The following is a 25037-nucleotide window of genomic DNA, read 5'->3' on the forward strand; positions in this document are numbered from 1 at the left end:
GTGGATGCCCCGTCCTTGGAGGTGCTCAAGGCCAGGTTGGACGGGGCCCTGGGCAACCTGATCTAGTAAATGTGTATGTTTGGTGGCCCTGCCAGGCAGGGGGTTGGAACTACATGATCCTTGAGGTCCCTTCCAACCCGGGTCATTCTGTGATTCTGCGATGTGTGGAGAATAAAAGTTTATATTTAGCACTTCTCTTCCTAGTTTTCTCTGAAGAATTCACTTCAGCATTTTCAAAGGGAAAAAGGCAAAACTGCCCATTAATGAAGCTGACACAGGCATCAAAATCCCTTGTGCTCCAGACTCTCACAGCTCCGCTGCCCTTCTCCGCACATTCCAGGGCCTGCATATCTTTCTTGTAGGGAGGGGCCCCAAACCGAACCCAATAAGGCAACCCCATGGCGGAGTTCTGACGGCTACAGATCACCCTCACAAACCTCACTATGAACCTAAGGAGTGCCACATCGCCTAAAGGCTCCCGTTTTTCTTTACAAGGGACGGCGCACTCCGGATTCCTGGCCCTAAGGGGCAGCCTTCAACTCTGGGCTGCCACAACGAGCCGGCCTCGGCCTGCCCGAGCCGGGGGCGGGCGCCGTATGATGAAACCTGCCCGCGGGTTTCAGCAGGCGGCAGGGGAGGAGCTCGGCTACCGCTCGCTGCCTGGCACCGCGGCCGCTTCTTTCTGCTCGGCGCAGCTCGGACAGCGGCACTACTGCAGGCGGCCGGCACGGGGTAGGAGCCCGGGCGGGCGTGGGACCGGCGGGCTGCAGGGTCACCCCGCCGCTCCTTCCGGGCCCTCGCCCGCCGCCGTTCTTCAGCCAGGCTGGGGCTGGAGGGTGGCTGCCCGGGGCCGCGGAGGAAGGGGCGGCCCAGGCCATCTGTGGGAGGGGGAACTCGAGATTCTGGTGTGCTGGGAGGTCGGGTGTGATCGCCTGTCTGGGGCTGAGGGGCGGGCTGTCGCGGATTGCTCGCTGTTTGGTTCTATGGAAGAGCAGAAGACTCAGGGGGGAGGGGCAGCCTGATGCACGGGATGGGGAAGGAGCGTACAGGTATCGCTTATTGCCCTGCTGCTGCCTTCTCCAGACCCGGCTCTGGTCCGACCAGTAGGTCGGTGGTGATGGGCAAGCATTCTGATGGCACTTAATGAGGCTGAATGCCTGTCCTTTCCTGCTGCTTAAACTGAATTTCTTGAGCTGGTCGAGGGTTGCTTATCATACCTGCATGCTGAGTTTTACCTTGTGTTAATAAGGTCTGCTGCTCTCTTTATCAATTATCTTTATAGTCCAGCAGTTGATAGCCTGCTTTTTTTATTTATCAACATCTTGTATCCGTGCTTTCCAGCTGTCATTTCCTGCATGTAGGTCAGGTAGGTGATTGGACTTAATGTTCTGTAAGGCTTCCTTCAGCTTAGGTGATTCTGTGTGCTTACTGAACGTGTTTTCCATGTCCAGGTAACTCAGCAGCTTCACAATGTGTGGTATCTGGGCCTTGTTTGGAAGTGATGAATGCCTTTCTGTCCAGTGTCTGAGTGCCATGAAGATAGCGCATAGAGGTCCTGATGCATTTCGTTTTGAGAATGTCAATGGATTCACCAACTGTTGTTTTGGTTTTCACCGCCTTGCGGTTGTTGACCAGCTGTATGGCATGCAGCCGATCCGGGTGAAGAAGTTCCCTTATCTGTGGCTGTGTTACAATGGAGAAATCTACAATTTCAAACAGGTAAGTGTATGGGTCGTAGAATCATAGCATATCCTGAGCTCAGATATCATTGAGACAGTGGGACTCCACACAGGACTGCCCAAAACCATATCCTGTGCCTGAGAGCATTGTCCATATGGTTTGTATATTGCTGCTGAACTTCGTGTGCCAGTGCTGAGATGTGTTTCTTGTAAAGGGAAGTGATTCAGGTCATCCAAAATTAGAGTATAAAACAGCTTACGGTTTTTGACTGATTCTGAATCATGCTGCAACTAAATGCTTAAAATGGATCAGAAATTGAGCATGGTGGTATTAGAAATACATGAATCTGAAGTGTCTTACATTTCTAACACACAGCAGTTTTGAAGTCGGGCTGCTGTCAGTGATGTCATTGGGAGTTTGGTTGAGTAGGAAGTGGACTAATATTATTTAATCTATTAAGTATCTGGGTATCTGAAAGGTAGGATGTACATATGGCAGGGCAAAGTGTGTGTGAAGGGTATTGTATCAGCAGTCTGTAATATTCATTTTGTTTTGCGTTATATTTTTGCTGTATGGAGTAAAAATCACTCTCAGTTCATGTTACACACAGAAACCTAAGGGAAATGTAATTCCGTAAAATTTGGTGTTCTGTCAGCAGGAACTTGTTTGGCTGTTTTCCTTACCTTGGTTTAGAGCCTTCTTTCTTTTTCTTACCTATGAAAGAATCATTGGTGAAATGGCCATTGTATTTAGGGCAATGCCTTAGTTATTTTAATATCTGATCAATTTGAGCAAAATCTTTGTCCCATGAATAGCATTAAAGCCAAAGAACATAAGTTAAAATGCAAAAGCACTGATTATATGGAGCTTCTTCACTTTCTAGTGTTTAACTGAAACAAACTCCCACCATCCCCCATCTTCAACCCCTAGGTGTCCAAAAGTTGTTGAAAGGCCGCTAGAAGCAGCACTAGAAGAACATGAATTATGCTTGGTCTTAATGCAGCTGTCTTCTGTTTCCGGTCCTGTTTTGAGTGGGATTTTTAGAACCAGTGGCTGCCTCCTTCTGCCTTTTCTCTATGGAAGATGTGCTTCTTAAAGCCAGGGTTGTGTGCCTGCAGTTTTATTTCTCCTAACAGAAGTGCTTCCCTGAAAACAGGCCATAATGCACATTGCTTGAGTTTGCAGAATTAGTCTGTGTTGGCTTTGAGACGGTCCTGGATAATATTTTGAGAACAAAAGTGTAATTTCCTTCTTTGTTGGAAATATCTATGAAACTTAGTGCTCTGTTTTACAAAACAAAAACCCTTATTTTCTTTAGCAAGTTTCCTTTATGGTTGTTTTGTTTTGTTTTTCCTTCAATTGTTAAGCAGTATTTGCAACTGTTTGTGTGTTTCTTTTCTTAGTTGCAGAAGCAGTTTGGATTTGAGTATCAAACACTGGTAGATGGTGAGGTTATCCTTCATCTTTACAACAGAGGAGGAATAGAACAAACAGCATCTATGCTGGATGGAGTATTTGCTTTCATCCTTCTGGACACAGCAAACAGAAAAGTGTTTCTGGCAAGAGATACCTATGGAGTCAGACCACTGTTCAAGGTGCTGACTGACGATGGATTTTTGGGTGTCTGTTCTGAGGCAAAAGGTAAACAGTTGTGTTGAGCATCTAGTATTAAGTATTGTTATTGGAGGCACAAGATACTTAAGTTACCCCAAAGTTGAAATGTAGTCTATAGAGCTAGGCTGGATTTATGCTTCAATAAATGATATTAGAATTTGTTCCTGGCATTCAATGGGATGTAATGCCGCAAGAACTTAGAATCTCTAAGGTCCCTTCCAACCCGCACGAGACTATGATACTATGATACAATGATCTGTAAAAGCCAAGAATTTTAAAACCCTACTGAAATTTCTTGTAGCTTTGGATAATTTTTTAATGGATGCTTATTTTATATGATGAGATGGTGTTTGTTTGTTTGTTTTTCCTTTGTGACGACACTTTCACTGTTATTTATGTATTTATTTGTAAGTAACTCTCTCTAGTTTTAACACTTGCATAAACAAATCTGAAGTTTAGCGAAGTATACCTTAAATATTCCAGGTTAAACTCTCTCTCTTTTTTTTATTTCCTCCTGTTTTATCTATAGGACTTATCAACTTAAAGCATTCAACATCCTTATTTCCTAAAGTGGAACCATTTCTTCCGGGTCATTATGAAGTGCTGGACTTGAAGCCCTCTGGCAAGGTTGCGTCAGTAGAAGTAGTAAAGTTTCATAGCTATAAAGATGAACCACTCCACGCTGCTTGTGATACAGTGGAAAATCTGCCTTCAGGTAGCACAGCAAATCATTTCTTATTAGTCCTGATTAAAAAGTATGAATAAACTCATCATCTTTGGTTATAAAACTATCTTTTGGTTTTGTCTTTTTTCTTCCGGACAGGCTTTGATCTTGAAACAGTGAAGAGCAACATCCGTGTTCTGTTTGAAAATGCTGTTAGAAAGCGTTTGATGGCTCACAGAAGGATTGGTTGTCTTTTGTCAGGTAAATAGCACGAAAAGCAACTATTCTGTGTCTTCTTTCACTTCCCAGCCATCATCGACCAATTAGAGGAAAGAATACTGACTGTTCTGCTGTGATGTGCCTGAAGTGATCTGAGTCTTCTATTTGCTTTCTTAGTTACAGAGAACTTAATGGTCTGTGATAAAGTTTTCTAGTTTACAAATATCTTGAAAGTCGTATGCTTGTGAAGTTTGCTCTAGGCTGGGATGTCGTCTTGTTGAGGAAATAACCATTGTTAACTAAGAAGAGAAAAAGATAGTTTTATTGAAAAATCACCAAATATACTCTGAAGCGTAAAAGAGAGGATTGTTTCAGAAAGCAAATGGTACTGAAATTCTTACTTGTCATATTCTTTGCCTTACTGTACATCACAGACTGCCGCTTGTTTACCAAATTACAGGGGAGCTTCTGGACCAAAATTACTTAGTTCACTCATTTTCAGGTGAGGTAGTAGCTTGTGGTAGTACAAGAAGTTGATTTCTGACTTAGGTGATCAGAGTGATGCGGTGGTTCAGTCTTGCGGAGGTAAGGCTGTGTAGCCGTGGGACTGGCATCTTATTCACTGTGCTTTTGTAGCACTTCTTGGTATTTCTGGGTAGAGTTCTGATAACACTGTTTATTCTTGCACTGAACATCAGCAGTTATGCTCATTTTTCACGTATCCTAGCAAGAGTGCATCTGAATGAGAGAGAACAGTCCAGGAGATTATTGGTCCAGGAATATTGGAGTATTTCTTTGCTATGACATGATAAAAAGAAGGAGGGAAGTAAATGAAGCATGGAGATGTGCAGTGCTGGAATGTCTCAGACACAGTAAATATCTAAAAGTTTGTTTTGGAACAGGCTTTTTAAATGAGAGGACAGTAGATTACTCAGTTGGTACCCACATGTACACTGCATATCAGTGGTAAAACTCAAGTCCTGTATTAGTAAGATACCAGAGTGTCTCCATGCTTCACAATTTTGAGTGTACCTGGAACATCACAGATAGAGATGCTTGCTTTACCAATCTCAAAGGGATTGGAAGTCAGCTTCACAGTAGAAACACAGTTGTTCACATTTCCCTGATTTTCAATCCCAAGCACTCAGTTTGATTTCTGTGCTGTTTTTCCTCTCACTTTGCGTGTAATTCACATAATTTCTAAAGGGAAATTTTTTGTCAGGGAAAGGTTCCCACTGTGAGTGATCAGGGTGGGAATGTTTGCTAATGCACTCAGCTGAAAAACTAGGTACAGAGTGTAGGAAACAAGCAAAAGGACATACTGACTTCTCTGCTAGAACTGCAGGCAAATACAGGAGAACAGATACTGTGCTTTGCTCAGTACTTAAAAGGGAGAGCAACAAGTAGAAGTGGACAAGGAGCAGCAGAACTAGCTATTCTGAGTAAAACAGAAGAGTCTTAGGATGTCTCTTGGCATTTTATTGTTTGTCTGTTTTCCAAACTGTTCAAATGTATTTCACTCAAACATGCTTTTGAAAAATGATCAAGGAAAGATGGAATTCTTACACCAAATGTTCTGTTGTAGGTCAAACAATGGGTTTTTGCTTTGTTTTATTCAAACAGCAAATTGAAAACAATTTTTGCTTAGTTTTTTTAGTAAGGTAACATATGTAGAAGATGATGGAGAGCAGTTTTGAGATGAAGAGTAAACCCAGCTGTAGCAGAGTTGAGAAAGGACATCTCTAGTCGTACAGTGTTAAGCAGAGGTAAATGTGCGGCTTTACAGAAGTGCTTTAAATTCATGTTGCTTAAAAATGAAACCTGCATGTGAAATTGTGCAATCTAGAGTTAGTGCCCCTAGGAGGAAATAAAAAACAGTCAGTCATCAAACCAAATAATCTGGCATTTTGTTCTTTGTTTTGTTTGTAAAAGGGGGCTTAGATTCCAGCTTGGTTGCAGCTGTTCTTCTGAAACTGATGAAAGAAATGAACATAAAATATCCACTACAAACCTTTGCAATTGGGATGGAAAACAGTCCTGATTTACTGGCTGCCAGAAAGGTATGGTAAATATTGTTTCCAGGTTGTTCGGAGTTGTTATTAAAGAATGCATGTTAATTGTGCTAACTTCTTAATGCGGTGTTGATTGTGGTGCTGATTAAAATGTTAAGATGTAAATCAGTTGGCTGTGAATCATTTAGTGCAACATCTGCCGCTTAATTAATGGCTACAAAAAGAGGATTAGCTATTTTTTCTTTATTTTTTTGGAAGACCTTTTGTGATGGGCTATTACTTTATTGTTACTAAAGGAAACTGCACTTCAGAATGGTGTCCTACTCCTAAAACCTCTCTTTTTTTATGGTCAGTCACCATGCTATTGTTCCTCTGCAAATGTCATTTGTTTGTAAGTTAAATACTTCAAGTTCCTTGTCAGCATCTTGAATTAAGAGCCACGTACAAATGTTTGGGTATCTGTGGTACCCTTTGGATATCCAGCTGTCATAACTTTTGAGCTGCCTTTTCTCTTCTGAGTAAACTGCAGAGTATTTAAATCCTCTGCAGCTTCTGTTAGGCTTTGGGAAGGCAGTCCAACATTCTCCAATCGTGACTGAGCACTGTATAGTTGGGAAGTGTTCCCTTTGACAAAGTACCACTGCAAGTGGGAGTGGCTGCTACAGTGTTGTCTTTTCTTGTCCTTAAGTCCTATAATTCTCACTGTTTATGTCATAAGGGAGCTGATGCTTCCAATGGGAGTGTTTAAAAATGTTTTAATTGAAGAGTGATACATTATTGTAACTTCTTGCCAACAGGTGGCAGCACATATAGGCAGTGAGCACCATGAAGTAATATTTAATTCTGAAGAGGGAATTCAGGCAGTAGAGGAGGTTATCTTCTCTTTGGAAACCTATGATATAACAACAGTAAGAGCTTCAATCGGTAAGATTTTTAATAGCAATACTCGTTTTGTATTGCTTTAATAACATTCTATGCAAAACTCTTTCATCATTAACTGTTGTAGAACTTGGGAACTGAGACTCCCGAGTTCCTGCTTCCAACTCTCATCTGTGACATCACATTTAGGCCAAACTGGTTATCATTTTCAAAGTCACTGACTGTATAAGTTACTGTTAAAAGCTATTCCTGAAACTTTGTGAAGAAAAAAGAATGTGAGATAAAAAATATTTGATCTGTGGGTCTAGGTTTTCCATTCTGATAAGTATGAACCTTGGAAGAAGAAGGAAAACATACAGGTTATATGAGGCATAACCTGTATTTAAGGCATAGTGTTTGAGGCACTCAGTGTTACCATAGTGGAGCAGTTATGGATGGTTACCACATTTCTTGCATAATCTTAATACTAAAGTGAACTATTCATTATCACCACCTGGTAATACATGCACATTGAAGTCAGGTAGACTTCTCCTAATGTATGCTTGATTCTGAGAAATGACAGAAGTCACTAACAGGTCTTTAGAAAACTAAGTTATCAACATGATAAGAATGAAAAGCCCCAATCTAGTGTGGCCTTGTGCCTAATGCAAGCTGTGACATTTTACCCAGTTACATTTACATCAGCCTATAGCTTTGTAAACAAATTAATAAGCCATATAGATAAAACAGTTTTGAAAACTCAGGTACCTGAATGGAATTTTACATTTTGCAGTGTGAAATACTGAAAACATTTGTTTGAAAAATAAAGCCAACTTTTCATCTGCTCTCCTTATTTTGTGATTATTTCCTGTCAAGAAATATAGTAAAATAGTTCCTTTTCAATCGGTCTTTAATACTTCTGTTACAAAAGCATATTGTTAATAAATACTTTTTCAAAAAAAAAAAAAAAAAAGATGGCCTTATCTGGTCTAATCCACAGTGGCAGAGATAAGCAGCAAATTTTGCTGGTATTTTTGTTCTCCAAAGCTGGAAGGTTTGTTTTTTTTCAGCACTCTGCTGAGATTAAACATGCTTCATTTCTAATTGAGTTGGAAGAACTTCTGTGTTTGTTCCCATGGGAATCTTCCAGCATTCCCAAGATGACTAATGCACACATCTTTCATGTTTTGAGTGCAAACTGTAAGTACACAGTTTAGATGTATGTGCAGCATTTAGTTTGTGTGGCTGGTGATGGTTGGCTTTGAACAACAACGAGGTTGTTGCATGTTAGTGCATGTTAGTGCACTGCAGTTCTCTGCTACAGGAGAAATTATTGTAAGCAAGAAACTTCTAAGATACTAAATTAAAACTGTACCAGCTGTGCATATCATATACAGCTGTATTTTAATAACTTCATTCTTCTTTTAAGGTATGTATCTTGTCTCCAAATATATACGCAAGAAAACAGACAGTGTGGTCATTTTTTCGGGAGAAGGATCAGATGAGTTGACTCAAGGATATATATATTTTCATAAAGTAAGTGTATTTCCAGCAGGCCCTTGGACTTCTTGTTCTCCCCTTAAATAGAAAATCTCTACTGAGATTTCAAGGCATAAAGTTTGAGAGTTGTCCTCACAGCTATATACCTGTTGAGACTTTCTCTTGAGGTGGTATAAAATCCAAGGGACTCGATCACTTGGAAAAGTAACTTCTTCAAACTTGCTTGGACTGTTACTTCTCGCGTGTATTCTTTGCTAGTTCTCAGACCGGGCGAGTCTTGCTTGAGCTCCTGAAAGTGAATATAACTAAAATTAGGACTCTGTATGCTTCCAATTTACAATGATGCATTTGCAAAGGGGTGCATTGGTCTTACACCTTTGTTTTGTACTTGAAGAGAGACTGCTTATTTCTGTAAGTAGATATCTGGGAATCTTAGTGTGCAAATTGGACAAGTTTTAGTCACCTGTCACAGACTTGCTGGGCACATGCAAATGTAGGATAGTGAGTAATGGTTTCCTTACTGCAGTTGTATTAGATTTTCATGCTACATACACGTGTCTGGTTACAGGCACCATCTCCTGAGGAGGCTGCAGAAGAGAGTGAGAGGCTTCTGAAGGAGCTCTACCTGTTTGATGTACTCCGTGCAGACAGAACTACTGCAGCACATGGGTAGGTTGTGGTCTCTTGGATGCTGAGGACACCTGATTTAAGAGCAAGATAATAGAAGTTCCTTTGCCATTGAGAAGACTGTAATGGTTACTTGTTGACTTGTTGCTGCTTGAACTACTGAATGCTTTAGAATATTGTGTCACGTGATAACTTTGTTATTGTCTGGATCTAAACTACTCTGATTCATCAGAGTAGTTTACATCAGTCTTAAGAGCAATAGTAACAAAGTGGATGCAGTCTGTTCTCTGCTTGAACTCTGTATCTAGTATAGCATCTCCATTTGCCTTTGAAGTTAAGAAGCTTAATGTCTCTTGAGGGAAAACACTGAGAATGGTTCTTCCTACCAAAGACACAGTTACTGTAATTTTATTTGTTGCCTACATTACTCTAATGTTATTTATTGCTTTCAAGTGTCCTTAAAAGCCATGTCATCTATAAGAGAATGTTAGCAGAAAGACTGTATTTGTGTACTTGCTACTGACATATCCTACATATGCTACAGGATAAGTAGGCAACAGCTGATTGGTGTCTATACAGGCTCTTTCAACATTTTCTGGACATACAAATGTCGATTTCAGAAATAACAGTAGAAATCTTTGCTTGATTCTGTGACATCTTTACAAATACTGATGCAAATCCCACTCAGCAGCTTGCTGGTTCTTGGTAGCTCTCTAGAGGCAAACAGATTTTTCAATGTATTTTTGTTTATGTGAAACAACAGATGTTGCAAATCCTGCAGGACTGTAGTTTGTAAATTCATTGTACAGGAAGCTGTCCGGCAGATGGCGTCATAAATCATCTGAAATCTGTAGTTAATCCACTCAGACAATAAACTTAACTCTCCAAATGATGAATTAAATGGTGTTATTCATGAATTAGTCATGAGTTAGTCATGAATACAAGTGAAATTCCTTCCAATTAAAAGCAGAAAATCTCGTGCTGATGTGAAAGACAAAGACAGCTTAACTGTTACGGATTTTATAAGTAACTCATGTGTTGGATTAATTCAGTATCTCTTCTGTTTTTCTCCCCCATTTAGTCTTGAGCTCAGAGTCCCGTTTTTGGATCATCGCTTTACTTCTTATTATTTATCTCTACCAGCAGAACTGCGAATTCCAAAGGTGTGTAAAACTACATTTGAACCCAAATACAAACTTAAAAATCAGCAACTGTGTGTTCTAAGCATGATCAAAATGCTGAATTCCATGTGATCAAGTATGATTTTAAATATATTGAAATATTGGACTACTGGGTACTCTTTTCTGTTTCCTTTTGAAAGGAAATAATTTCTTAGCCAAGTATTTAAATCTTTGTACTGCAGTTCCTGAGACTTATGGCATTGTTTGTCATTCTGCAAATAGAATGGAATCGAAAAATACCTTTTAAGGCAATCCTTTGAAGATTCCAACTTGCTTCCCAAAGAAATACTCTGGAGACCCAAAGAAGCTTTCAGTGATGGTATTGCATCAGTAAAGAAATCCTGGTTTTCTATTCTACAGGACTATATTGATCAACAGGTATAGTACCACAGTATTTGGGGTTTTTCTCTTTCACATTTAGTTATATTGAGATATTGCTGCCAAAGAGGAAACAGATCATATGCTTAGTTGGGAGAAAAAAAAATATGATAGTAACTTGAGTTTCATGGTGGAGGAGCAAGAAAAGTTTTAATCAGCAGCCTTCCAGCTATCCAAGTTTGTAGAATTGCAGAATGGCAGGGGTTGGAAGGGACCTTAAAAAATTATCTAGTTCCAACCCCACTGCTGTAGGCAGAGCTGCTTCCCACTAGGTCAGGCTGCCCAGGGCCCCATCCAGCCTGGCCTTAAATGCCATCAGAGATGGGGCCGGGATGGGAGTTGCTTAAAGACATTTGAAATCATAGGTATAAAGAAATGCTAGAGCCTGGCAGAAATGACTGTAAGGAAATGAGCGTCATTTAAGTATCTGGATTGCAAATTAGATTCTATATTGGCAAACACAATTTCTGGGCTATAAGCAAAGCAGCTGCTTCAGTTGAAGACACTTGCATGAACTTACTCTGCAGTGAAGTAACAGTATAATTACTATAATGCCCTTTCTTGTTCATTTCATTTGTTTTTTCCTAGCTATGCCTAGCTAAGCCCTTTTGTTTTTCAATGCCTCTCTTTGCATTTATAACCACTGAAGACTTACAGCATTTTGACTTCAGACAAAGGATAGTCTCTGGTGCATAGAGGTGGTTAATCACTGAGAAGAAGGATTAACAACCCATTTTATACCAGAGCTCTGTTACGCTGAAATATTTGTAGTTGGGCCTATGGATGGGCACTTGTCTGTCTTACTACCAACTGTGTGACCCCTTCTCTACTTTATCCACAGGCAAGAAAGTAGCTGGGTCACACAGTAGTGTTGTGCTGCCCCTACTGAGCCTGTAATGGTGTAGTAAGGGCAATTTTATTTCATGTCTGCGGGGAATTACACAGCGTGTTGTGCAGGTTTTCTTCCTTTCTTTCTTAGCCACATCAGCAGCTGCAAGTGTCTTCTGCCTCTTCATCCTGGGTCTTCTGATGCTAAGAGCATAGTTGTACAAGTAGAGTGAACAGCTCAGTAAGAGCAGAAAAGAGAAGGATGCCATTTACATGGAAGAAGACTGCTTCAAGTTACGCCAGTTGACTCACAGTGAAGAGAAGGATAAGAAAAAAAGGGGTTATTTGAGCTTAATAACAAAGGGAAATTATATGTAATCTCATGTAATACAGAGAGAAACATTAACAGCACTGGACATGTAGTTGTGTGTCTGTAAAGATGGAAAGGAGCCTGTGACAAAAGTTCACCTGTGAGAAACCTCTGTCTGCCTTTAGAATAGGTTTGTATGGTTTCTTTAAAAACTTATAGGCCACTTATGGTGATGAATTCTTATGACTGACTTTCAGCAAATTGGCTTGTGTTAATTAGAAAGCAGCTTAATGTGAATTCTGCTGTTTCTGCAGGTTGATGACCTTCTGCTGGAAAAAGCAGCGGAGAAATATCCATTCAATCCTCCTAGAACAAAAGAAAGTTACTACTACCGTCAGATCTTTGAGAAGCACTACCCAGGGCGAAGCAACTGGCTGCCCCACTACTGGATGCCAAGATGGGTTAAAGCAACTGATCCTTCCGCTCGCACATTGAAACATTACAAGTCAGCTGCTCAAGAGTAGCTGTTGATATAATCCCCTAAATACAAGTGCTGCAAGCAATTTGCATGCGCTCTCCTTTTAAAAGAAAAAATAAATATGCGAGCCTAAAGCTTAAGTGGTCTTTGAGAAGGATTTTGAAAATAATATTGAAAATAAGAGCTTTTTGTGGTTATTAGTCTATTATAAAATTAATCCTGCTGTACCAAAATTTTGAAATTCATGGGAAAATACTTTATAGAAGAGTTTGGTTCTGTCACGGGTTACTTAGATTTACCTATGCCCGTGACAGGGGAAACCACCCCACGCCCCCCCCCGGGGCCCGGAAAGGAGGGGGAAAAGGGGAGTGGGATAAAACAGCAACAATCTAAGGAGGAAAAACTTATTTTACTAAATATGATATTGAAATACAAGATAACACAATATAATATAATTAAGGCTAACAAATCGAACGAAACAGAGAGAGAGAGTCTCCGAAAACCGAGAGGCCTACTGTGAACTCTAGGCGACACGGCTGGAATGCTTCCCACTCTCCGAGAAGTTCGAGAGAAGAAGGAGGGCACTCCAGCCTGGGAACGAGATTATATAGAGTCCTGGTCCCGTGACTTATTGTTACTCCTGTTGTTCTCTGGGATATGTAGTCTTCTTTTGTGGACTGCACATTCAACAGAAGTATCCATACTTGACATGATGTTATGATGTGGAATACTGATAGCAAAATTACAAAACCATGACATTCCACCCCTTATTCTACATTATTACATCATGGTTAATATATACATATATATACATATATATACACGTATGTAAAATTGTGATAGCTAAATAGTAGAATTGCATGTAACATAACTAAATGTACAACTATAATAACTAAAATACACTACACATGCAAACATATATATATATATATAGATACATAAAATTATTGACTGCACTCCCCCAGCATCAAATTCCCTTGTGGCACACATTGAACATCCCCATCCTTCTGCATTACCCACCAAGTGCACCCAGGTCCCTGGGCAAAGACAGTTCCACGGATAGGTTTGCCCTTTCCAGAAGCTGGAAGGACCCAAACAGCTTTTCCCAACATGTTCTTTACATGTATAACAGGGACCTTATCTCCTTCTACAGTGTGTAGGGGGCTAGATTGACTAGGACCATCACGATTGACAGATCCTCTAGTATTGACCAACCAAGTGGCTTCTGCCAGATTCTTCTCCCAGTGCTTAAATGTTCCACCACCCATTGCTTTCAACATAGTTTTCAACAACCCATTATATCGTTCAATTTTACCAGAAGCTGGTGCATGGTAGGGAATATGATAAATCCACTCAATGCCATGATCTTTGGCCCAAGTATTTATAAGAGAATTTTTGAAATGTGTCCCATTATCAGATTCAATTCTTTCTGGGGTGCCATGTCGCCACAAGACTTGTTTCTCAAGACCTAATATGGTGTTTCGAGCAGTTGCATGGGGTACTGCGTATGTTTCAAGCCACCCAGTGGTTGCCTCTACCATAGTGAGTACATAACACTTACCACTGCGAGATCGTGGCAAGGTGATATAATCAACCTGCCACGCCTCCCCATATTTATACTTTTGCCATCGCCCTTCCTCCCAGAGAGGTTTCATCCTTCTGGCTTGTTTAATTATGGCACATGTTTCACAATCATGAATAATCTGCGCAATAGCGTCCATGGTTAAGTCCACCCCTCGGTCTCTGGCCCACTTATATGTTGCGTCTCTTCCTTGATGGCCTGAGGTCTCATGAGCCCATCGAGCTAGAAATAATTCACCCTTATTCTGCCAGTCCAAGTCAATTTGAGCCACCTCAATTTTGGCAGCTTTATCTACCTGATGGTTGTTTTGTTGTTCTTCAGTAGCCCGACTTTTGGGCACATGTGCATCCACATGACGCACCTTTACAACCATATTCTTTGTTCGGGAAGCAATGTCCTTCCATAGTTCAGCGGCCCAAACAGATTTTCCCCTCCGTTGCCAGTTATTTTGTTCCCACCGCTGTAACCACCCCCATAAGGCATTTGCCACCATCCATGAGTCAGTATAAAGATACAGCATTGGCCACCTCTCCCGTTCAGCAACATCTAAGGCCAGCTGGACAGCTTTTACCTCTGCAAACTGACTTGATTCTCCCTTACCTTCAGTGGCCTCTGCAACCTGTCGTGTGGGGCTCCACACAGCAGCTTTCCATTTGCGATGCTTCCCTACAATGCGACATGATCCGTCAGTGAATAGGGCATATTTCTTTTCATTTTCTGGTAATTCGTTGTATGGTGGGGCCTCTTTAGCACGTGATACCTCTTCTGCTGGTGATGTTCCAAACTTTTTATCTTCAGGCCAGTCCATGATTACCTCTAGGATTCCTGGACGATTGAGGTTTCCCATTCGCGCTCGCTGTGTAATCAGTGTAATCCACTTGCTCCAGGTGACATCGGTAGCATGATGGGTGGAGGGAACCTGTCCTTTGAACATCCAGTTCAGCACTGGCAGTCGAGGTGCCAAAAGGAGCTGTGTTTCAGTCCCGACTACTTCGGAAGCAGCCCGAACCCCCTCATACGCGGCTAAGATCTCCTTCTCAGTTGGAGTGTAGCACTCTTCAGACCCCTTATATGATCGACTCCAGAATCCCAGGGGTCGGCCTCGGGTCTCTCCTGAGGCTCTTTGCCACAAACTCCAAGTGGGGCCTTTCTCTCCAGCAGCAGTATAGAGGATGTTCTTTACATCCTGTCCAGTCCGTACTGGCCCCAGGGCTACAGCACGGGCTATCTCTTGTTTAATCTGTTCAAAAGCCTGCTGCTGCTCAGGGCCCCATGCAAAATCATTCTTCTTCCGCGTTACCTGATAAAGGGGGCTTACAATGAGGCTGTAGTTTGGAATGTGCATCCTCCAAAAGCCCACTGCACCCAGGAAAGATTGTGTCTCTTTCTTGCTAGTTGGTGGAGACATGGCAGTGATTTTGTCGATCACATCTGCTGGGATGTGACGACGTCCATCCTGCCACTTTATACCTAAGAACTGAATTTCCTGGGCAGGTCCTTTTACTTTGCTTCGCTTAATAGCAAAGCCAGCTTGTAGAAGAATCCGGATTATCTGCTCTCCTTTTGTGAAAACTTCTTCTGCTGTATCGCCCCACACAACAATGTCATCAATGTACTGCAGGTGTTCAGGAGCACCACCCTGTTCCAGTACAGTTTGGACCAACCCATGGCAAATGGTTGGGCTGTGTTTCCACCCCTGGGGCAAACGGTTCCAAGTATACTGAATGCCCCTCCAGGTGAAGGCAAACTGTGGCTTGCATTCTGCAGCCAAAGGAATAGAAAAGAAGGCATTGGCAATGTCAATGGTGGCATACCATTTGGCTGCTTTTGACTCCAGCTCGTACTGGAGTTCCAACATGTCCGGCACAGCAGCGCTCAATGGGGGTGTGACCTCATTCAGGCCACGGTAGTCTACTGTCAGCCTCCATTCTCCACTGGCTTTACGCACTGGCCATATGGGACTGTTAAAAGGTGAGTGAGTTTTACTGATCACTCCCTGATTCTCCAACTGGCGAATCAAATCATGAATGGGGAGCAAGGAATCCCTGTTGGTGCGATACTGCCGTCTGTGCACTGTCTTTGTAGCAATCGGTACCTGCTGCTCTTTTACTCGTAGCAGCCCCACAACAGACGGGTCCTCTGACAGGCCAGGCAAAACAGACAGCTGCTTAATGTTGTCCATGTCTACAGCAGCTATCCCAAAGGCCCATCGATACCCCTTAGGATCCTTGAAATGCCCCCTTCTGAGGTAATCAATACCCAGTATACATGGAGCCCCTGGGCCAGTCACAATAGGATGTTTTTGCCAGTCTTTGCCAGTGAGGCTTATTTCAGCCTCCAGCACAGTCAATTCTTGAGAGCCCCCAGTCACTCCAGAAATATGGATTGATTCTGTCCCTTCATGACTGGAGGGCATTAGGGTGCACTGTGCACCGGTATCCACCAGCGCCTTATATTCCTGTGGTTCTGATGTGCCAGGCCATCGAATCCACACAGTCCAATAAACTCTATTATCCCTTTCCCTCCCCTGACTGAGGGCAGGGCCCCTCTATTGGTTACCTGTGATGACTGGAGCAACTCCACTGGTGGTTGGTATGTCTAGTAGTTCTTTCACCCGTGCTCGTAGTGCAGAAGTGGGCTGATCATGCCACTTCCTCATGTCTTCTCCACGGTCACGTAGGTAGCGCCACATGGAAACACGCGGTGCAATCGTACTGTTGTTCTTTGCTCGAGCTGGGAAGCGTGTGCGTTTAACAGCTGAGACTTTTGATGATGCAGGTGGGGAGTAGGACTGGACTAGTTTGATCAGATCCTTCATTAGACCTGGTGGCCCGTACGAGGATTGACCTTCATCAGTTGTTTCTGATACTATTACGGGATCATTACAATTACTTGATGGAAACAATTTCTTGCACATTTCATCTACTCGGTTTTCTAGCCGTGAGATGGCAGAAACTGCGGCATGCAGTTGGGGGAGCTGCTGATCGATGGTTTGAAGCATTATAATCAGCTCAACAACTCGGGGCCATCTGTCCACGAACCCTTTAGATCCTGATACCAATGACTGTGCCATTCTCTCTGGTGCTGTACTTGTGATTTTCTGCCACATGTCAGGATCGGCCCTCACTCTCTCAGGGTCAAGTTCGCTTGGATCAGGGCTGTACAACATTTTCGCCATGGCCAATTCCCTCAGGCGCTGAATACCTTTTTGGACGGTATTCCAACTATCAAATTTAGGCTTCAAAGCATCCTTATAGGGGTACCTTTCTCTCACGGCTTCTAACAGCCGCAACCAGAGAGTGGCAGCTCCATCCGAACATCTGCTAATCCCTCTGTCGATACCTGCATCTTGGGCAATGCTTCCTAGTTGGCGAGCTTCATTACCATCTAGAGACAAGCTGTTGGCCCCGTTGTCCCAGCAGCGAAGCAACCAAGCAAGGATACCTTCATCTTGACGCCGTGTGAACTCCTTTCTTGAGCCTTGGATTTCAGTCAGCTTCAGAGGTCGACAATAGGTGATTTCCTCCTCATCATCAGTCTCTTCATCATGCCTCTTGGTTTTTGCCTTTGCTTTTTTCGGTACTGCTCCATGCCCGGCACCTGGGTCTTCTGCTGCCCCCCCCTGTGCTTCTCCTTCTTTTCGTTCTAGACGCATGGACACCCGTTTCCATTTCTTGCCTTCCACAGGGGCAACTGATATTGCTACTGATGCCTCCTGTGACTGATCAGAATTAACTTGGGCTTGAATCTCAGATCGGAAACTCTCTCTCTCCAGAATAGTATGATACAAAGCACGGTATGCATAAGCCAAACCCCACATAAGGTTTACCTCCTTAGATCTCTGACCCAAATGCTCACTTAATTTCTTAGGGTCCCTTAGGTGTTCAAGAGTGAAATCCCATGACACTGCGGGTCCCCATGCTTCTAAGACTTTTCCTAAACCTTTCCATATTCCCTGCCAGTCATCATTCTCTGGTTCTGGAGGAGACTTCCGCATAGAACGAATGCATAGGAACATATATGCATGCATTGATAGTGATAACATGAATGCAAATATGAACCCTATCTCAGTTATTGAAAAGCGTGTGGAAATCTGAGAGTACAACCTAAATAAAAAGGGTTTTTTTAGCCTGTACAATGAATTAAACATGGTGGTGTTTGTAAAATTGCCTGTTCCATCTGGGATGCAAGTATCTGTAAAATTGCCTGTTCCATCTGGGATGCAAGTGTTTGTAAGATTCACAATTCCATCTGGGGTGTAGATGCCAAAATTCTGACCATACCACATCTCGTAAAAGTACCAGGCAGGTGTCTCCATCAGTATCCACCTTATTAGGCTATATATCTGCACAATTCCACAACACCAAATTATGGTGTTAATAGTTGACCAATACTTTAAGAAGATCATAATTGCTTTCAATCCCTTAAACAGAGCAACTGGGATGAAGAGTGGATTCATAGCTGGCAGGCTCTGTAAAAGTCAGAGCTAGCTAGCTTTGCTCTAAGGGAGAAAGAAATCCCTTTGTTTTCTACACAAAAGTTAGATAGCAATGCTGAGAATGTGCAGCAGCCCTTAATGTTGACAATTTGTCTGGTATTTCAAGGTCACGTTCTCCGTGAGCAGCTACAGAAAGATAACACTCCCAACACTCCTGTAACAAAGCTCTTTAAGAGCAAAGAGAGAGTTGTTCTAAAAGCTAAAAAGCTCTATGCCCGCATTCTCCACCAAAAATCTGTCACGGGTTACTTAGATTTACCTATGCCCGTGACAGGGGAAACCACCCCACGCCCCCCCCCCGGGGCCCGGAAAGGAGGGGGAAAAGGGGAGTGGGATAAAACAGCAACAATCTAAGGAGGAAAAACTTATTTTACTAAATATGATATTGAAATACAAGATAACACAATATAATATAATTAAGGCTAACAAATCGAACGAAACAGAGAGAGAGAGTCTCCGAAAACCGAGAGGCCTACTGTGAACTCTAGGCGACACGGCTGGAATGCTTCCCACTCTCCGAGAAGTTCGAGAGAAGAAGGAGGGCACTCCAGCCTGGGAACGAGATTATATAGAGTCCTGGTCCCGTGACTTATTGTTACTCCTGTTGTTCTCTGGGATATGTAGTCTTCTTTTGTGGACTGCACATTCAACAGAAGTATCCATACTTGACATGATGTTATGATGTGGAATACTGATAGCAAAATTACAAAACCATGACAGGTTCCTTATGTGACTGTCTCAAATGTATTGATTTGCCTCGCAGATATTTAGCAGATTTTAATATGAACTTGAGGCAAAGTGATACAAACTGTTGTGCGTCCTCTGAGAATAAGGCAAGTTCACCTGAACTGTTTAGTGATTTGTACTCCTCAGTATTGGGGTTTGTCTGTATTACTCTGTTCTGACTTTTTTTCCAGTAATTCATGAGAACCTTGGTCTAGTTTTGGAAAGAATATGTAGCTGTGAAAAGGTGATTACTAGTGTTGATAACGGTGGTGGTAATGGGTCATACTTAAATGAAACTAACGGGAATCTTCCTTGTTACTGCAAAGCCACAAGGTGTCCCTTTTGAATCTTTTAAATACACCATCTGTCTAAAGTTAGCCGTGACTGTTATCAAAGAGAAGCTGAGTTATGTCTTTGTTTCTAACTCAGGGTCTTCGACTTTTAAATGTATTTGTTATTCTTGAAAACAGCACTAACTGGGTGATTTGCGTCAGTCTGATGGAAGTTACATGACTAAATATTTCAAGCATTTTTTCACTTACTGTGAGATGGAAAGACTGACTGTTGCTGCTCAGCTGCGTGTGATCAACTGTGTGATGAGCCAGTCCTCTTAACCATGGATTGTAGGCAGACAAAGCACCTTCAAAAACAATGGGATTAGGGACCTTGCTTAAGAAAATGGAAAAAGGAAAAGAAAACAGATTTCATTAAGAATTTTTAATGATGTTAAGGACAATTTTTTTATTACTTGTGTAGGAACAGGGGCTGCTTTTTTAAAGGTAACATGAAACAAAAGTATGAGTGCTGCAGACTGACTTGGCTACCATTGTGCTAGACAGTAGTCTAGTTAAACATCCCTCTTGACAAGGAAACCAAAGCCATAAGAAGTTCTGATATTAAAAAAATAATAATAACTCATAAAGTGATTGATGGTCTGTTCATTACTTTTTTCACCCCTCCTAATCCACTGAATCTCTTTGAATTTCTGAATTTGTATCTTTGATTCAGAAATCTCGCGGTGGGACTGTGGAGTCCAGGAACTGTCCAGCGTTACAAGTAGTGGCCATATTTTGCCTTGCGTGTACTTGTTAGTTATAAACATGCCATGAATAAGACAATATGTTTCTACAGACCTATTTACATAAGGGTCATACGCTTGGGTTTTCTTTGAAGTAGTAAAATATATTTTGATTTGGGCAAGGAATACTCCTTGAGTATTGGCTCCTGCTATGTAAAGATAAGATCTGATACTGTGAACTTCCCAGGGCCCAGATGGTATGAAAATGCCTGCAGTAAAAAATAGATGCAGCACATGTTCTGTTGTCACACTAATGCACATTCTGGTGCAGTGTTGTTCACTTGTGACATCAGGAAGAGCAACAGGTAGGTGCTAGGCTGTAGAAGGGACAAGTGGTCTTGTGGAAGAGCCAGGTATTTAAGGAAATCTGACATAGTTATTTTGTATTCATATGCATTGGGCATTTACTTAGGCAAGATCTTAGACTGGGAATACTAATTATAGCTGTTTTCTGAGGAGAAAGGCCTTGTTTGCTCTCCTTCCTCTCATTAAGTGCACATATGCTAGGGGTCTCAGGACTGAAGACCATTCATTCCCCATATATAGGCATGAATTCTACAACCTTTATGACTTGTGGAGCTGTGTAGTTTTGGTGGTTTATTCTGATTTAAAACTACAGCCACGTGTGGTTGGCTGACTGGCTGCAGATGGGCTTGTAGCTTGACAGGAGAGAGTGTGATGGAGATCTAACATGCAGCACTCTTCTTAATGGTTTTCATAGAACACAGAATGGCCTGGGTTGAAAAGGACCACAACGATCATCCAGTTTCAACGCCCCTCTGCTCTGTGCAAGGTCACCAACCACCAGACCAGGCTGCCCAGAGCCACATGCAGCCTGGCCTTGAATGCCTCCAGGGATGGGGCATCCACAGCCTCCTTGGGCAACCTGTTCCAGTGCGTCACCACCCTCTGGATAAAAAACATCCTCTTAATATCTCACCTAAACCTCTCCTGTCTCAGTTTAAGACCATTCCCCCTTGTTCTATCACTACCCACCCTTGTAAACAGCCGTTCCCTCTTCTGTTTATACGCTCCCTTCAAATATTGGAAGGTCACAATGAGGTCTCTCTGGATCCTTCTCCAAAAAGTTTCTCTTTTGTCTTTTTGCATTTCATCTCGGGAAAAAAGTCATCAGGACTGTGTTCACACATGGTCAGTTGTTACAGCCCGTTATATATCAGCAGCAAGGGGCTGCTTTTCTCCCTAAGAAGCCTGTGTCTGGGCAGGACAGGCACAATTCCTTCTCGGGGCTTTGAGGCCGGCAGGGGGCAGCCGTTGTCAGCCCGGCGCTGCGATCGGGAGACTGAAAGGCGCCCTCCTCTTACTCCGCTTTGTGTCCGGAGCTCAGTTTGTCATACTTGCTTGTTGGTGGGATTTTTTAGTAGGCATTAAATTAGAATAGGAGCAAAGATAATGGAAAGGAAAGGTTTAATTAATCTTGCTGTCGAGATGCCGTGCAGAGCTTATTACGCTGGTGCTGCAGGTGAGAAGGCAGCTCAGAGCTAAATGCATTGAGTGCATTCATTATTACATTTGAAAGTAATTTAAAACCAGTTATGATATTACAAATCAGAGGCGTGAGTTAAAACAGGTATATAACGCCAGTTCTGTGGAATGTGGAAGGCAGCACTGGGCCGGGGAATGGGAAACGCTGATTTTACCGTGAGGTTTATTCCTCCACCCCATTCCTGTGATGGTTAATCTGAGGAGTGCAGATGTGTGACCCTCTGTGTGCCCATGAGTCCCGCTAAGAATCTGGTTGCAAAAACAACTTCCATTTCTGTTACTACCAAGGCTATCAATAGTCGTTTGTATTAATAAAAGGTGTTATTTAACATCTCTCACCATTGCTCTGGAAGACTGCTCTTAACACCTGGGGCAAAACAGATATTAATACAAATTGCTTTTGATTAAAACCATTATTATTTTAGCACAAAAAGGAAAGGGGTAGTGATACAAATTACTGGCTGACTGACGACTTGCTAATAATAGCTTAAAAATGCAAATAGAACCATTATCCCAATTGACGCTAATTGGAACTCTTTTGGCAGCCTCTGAGGGCAGGGCAGGAAGATGATGTGATTGTTTCCTCCAGCTTAAATCAGGTTGGTGAGGAAGCATAGGGGAGCTGTGCGGTGGGTGAACAGGTTGCTGTTACCTGGGCAGATAATGGAATGCCCTCTGTAGATGTTCGGATTCATCGTGGTGTATTTCAGGAATGTGCTCTGAAGCTGTGAGTTCTGTCTGTCCCCAGTTTCCAGTTTGGTGGTGCTGGTTCCATGCAGCTCCTGTTCTGCCTTGCAGCACTTCCTCGTCTTTTCTGAGTTACAAAAAGGATTTTGTTCTTCAGTGCCTGCAGCTAAAAAGTCTGCTGCCACAGAGGTACCCCACACAGAGCTGCTGACTGGGGATTTGGAGCTTCATGGGCCCTAAATCAGTATGAATATTAGAGCAGAATCTGGTTTAGGTGGCGGCAGAGTTGCCTATCCTGGCAGTACATGAGTTACTCATGGATAAAGGTGCATTACCAACTCAAAGGTCATTGGGAAAAGAGAGGTGTGCATTCTATGCCTCACATGTCATACTGTGAGGCACAGTGAGATGCTGCTATCAGCACAGGTTCTGAACTTCTCATTTTCTAAGAGGAAGGAAAACTTGTGCTCAGCTCCTCACTCCAACATGAATCTCCCCGATGAGCTGCAAGAAGCAATTTGGCCTCTCCCCCCTCTTTAGCAGATTTTCATTTCTCTGCCTTTTGAAGATGCTGTGGAAATAAGTTCAGGAATGACCAGCTTGGATCCAGATTTTCTTCACTTCTAGCTGTGTGTGCTCCCTTGGATACAATAATTGTGGTTTGAAGTTTTCAGCAGGAAGGTGGAATTTTTGTTATTTTTTTCTCCTCTGCAAAAGAAAAGCATGGGGATCTAGAGCTTAAACATGCTTTGTGAGGGCAGTGAAGCTGGCTTCCTGACTCTTTGGAGTGTTACTGTGCAGCTGACCATGATATTGAGACCACACTTTGATGCTGTATGCCAGGAGATGCTGCTGTGTCCCTGCTGAACGTTTGCTGCACACTGGAATCTGTACATCATGAAGGTCATGTGGCTGAGAGGGTTGTGCCATGGTGTCAGTGAACCCAGGCAGAGCCAACAGCTCAGATCTGGCCAAGCCAGGGAAGTTGAGGAATGAAACACTGCCAGTAGTGTTACTCATTTGAGTGAAGGCCTGTAGCTCCTGGTCTGGGAGGAAGAGGAAGATGGTTTGAGTATACGTGGGTAGCATGCAGTTGTGAGGTGAATGTCATGAGGGCAAAAGTAAGAAGTTCATCTGGGTAGGTGAGGGGTGAGAAAGGGGTCTGTGCCCCCAGAAACCTACAGCCTTCCTCAGGGAGAAACCACCAATGGTGGTGGTAGGTCCAAGAGGTGTCTTTGCTGTGTTGTCGTTGTGTTCTTTTCCCTTGTCTCTGTGTATTTTCCAAATATAACTTGTGAAATATACCGGGCTACAGGATTTTTGTTCAAATCTCTCAGCATGATTTATTTATTTTTAAATCATACCTTCTTCATCGCTAAAGAATTAAATGATTTCAAAGCAGCTCAGGGTGATTCATGTCCAGTTTTGCTCAGATACTTCTGTTCTGGTGCAGAAGAGCACAAGCTGAAACAGCTGGAGCTGTCAGACAGCCCTCCTGTCATGTTTAAAATTAAGCATGGCTTACTGCCCCAGCTTGAAATAGCAAAAGAAGATAAATACAGTGGCAGACTCTCTGCAGAAGTGTGTCCCCTACATAAATGTCTTAATGAGGTAGCCCATAAAGGAATAGATTCCTATGGGGTATTTCCTTTTATCGTGGGCAAAACTGTATTTTTATTATTTTTGTCCTTACTTTTTGTCCCAGATCTACCTGATATTTTTGGAAGACTTTTGCTCTGTGAGATTGCAAAGAGGTATTTGCATTTATCTCCTTCGCCTCTTCCTTTTGGTGAACATTCTTCTTCTCTTAGCACACCAGTGATTGATTAGAGATGTTTATGAGATAATGAAACAATTTAAATATGCAAATACTTTCCAGTGATGACTTGTCTCCATAATAGTTCCTTGGAGGGAATGAAAGATACTACATTACTCCAGTGGATAAAAGCTGCCCTTAATATTTGCAGCTCTCTGGCTCCCAGCTGATTTCTCATTGCTAATTTTGAAGTGTGAAAGAGCAGGTCTGCAGCTGGGATGGCAGGAAGCCTGGTGTCGCAGTGGAAAAAACTTCTAGACTGCATCTGTCTTCAGACATAGAATCATAGAATGACCAAGGTTGGAAAAGACCTACAAGATCATCTAGTCCAACCGCTCACCCATTACCAATAGCTCCCATTAAACCATGTCCCTCAACACAACATCCAGTCTTTCCTTGAATACCCCCAGGGTTGGTGACTCCACCACCTCCCTGGGCAGTCCATTCCAGTGCCTGACCACCCTTTCTGAGAAGTAATACTTCCTAATGTCCAGCCTGAATCTCCCCTGCTGCAGCTTGTAACCATTCCCTCTGGTCCTATCACTAACGACACGAGAGAAGAGGCCAACCCCCAGCTCACTACAGCCTCCCTTCAGGAAGTTATAGAGAGCAGTAAGGTCTCCCCTGAGCATCCTCTTCTCCAGGCTGAACATTCCCAGCTCCTTCAGCCTTTCCTCATATGGCCTGTGCTCCACATGTTACTTTACTACACATTATTTCACAGAAAGCTGGTATTACAGGGACATCAGAGGTTTTTAACAATTGGGTAAGGAACAGCTGATGGGCACCCAGCAC

The 25037-nt window shown here is 42.6% G+C and overlaps 1 protein-coding gene across 3 annotated transcripts; it reads left to right on the plus strand.

Moving 5' to 3' along the window:
* The first annotated feature begins 644 nt into the window (after window positions 1-644).
* On the plus strand, window positions 645-20077 carry ASNS (asparagine synthetase (glutamine-hydrolyzing)). Of its 3 annotated transcripts, none has more exons than XM_085538598.1 (14): window positions 645-732; window positions 1342-1366; window positions 1452-1719; window positions 3084-3321; window positions 3824-4009; window positions 4118-4219; window positions 6110-6237; window positions 6987-7113; window positions 8477-8583; window positions 9116-9216; window positions 10256-10337; window positions 10578-10733; window positions 12186-12621; window positions 19150-20077. In XM_085538598.1, the coding sequence occupies exons 3-13, from the start codon at window positions 1471-1473 to the stop codon at window positions 12393-12395; spliced, it is 1686 nt and encodes a 561-aa protein (XP_085394724.1). In that variant the 5' UTR covers window positions 645-732; window positions 1342-1366; window positions 1452-1470; the 3' UTR covers window positions 12396-12621; window positions 19150-20077. The 3 variants fall into 3 exon arrangements, with proteins under 3 accessions (XP_085394724.1, XP_085394723.1, XP_085394725.1); XM_085538599.1 differs by lacking the exon at window positions 645-732 and adding an exon at window positions 877-1049; XM_085538597.1 differs by lacking the exon at window positions 1342-1366.
* Window positions 20078-25037: the final 4960 nt, after the last annotated feature.

Source organism: Coturnix japonica, chromosome 2 (genome assembly GCF_054131305.1).
Source record: "Coturnix japonica strain WE chromosome 2, WE-NBRP24, whole genome shotgun sequence".
NCBI classification, from domain to species: Eukaryota; Metazoa; Chordata; class Aves; order Galliformes; family Phasianidae; genus Coturnix; species Coturnix japonica.

Bases quoted from the DNA above. Each gene is read 5' to 3' on its own strand.
- ASNS (XM_085538598.1), top strand. From the start codon at position 1,471: ATGTGTGGTATCTGGGCCTTGTTTGGAAGTGATGAATGCCTTTCTGTC. The intron at 10,338-10,577 runs GTGTGTAAAACT...TTCTGCAAATAG, and splicing joins CAGAACTGCGAATTCCAAAG to AATGGAATCGAAAAATACCT. The intron at 10,734-12,185 runs GTATAGTACCAC...CTGTTTCTGCAG, and splicing joins AGGACTATATTGATCAACAG to GTTGATGACCTTCTGCTGGA.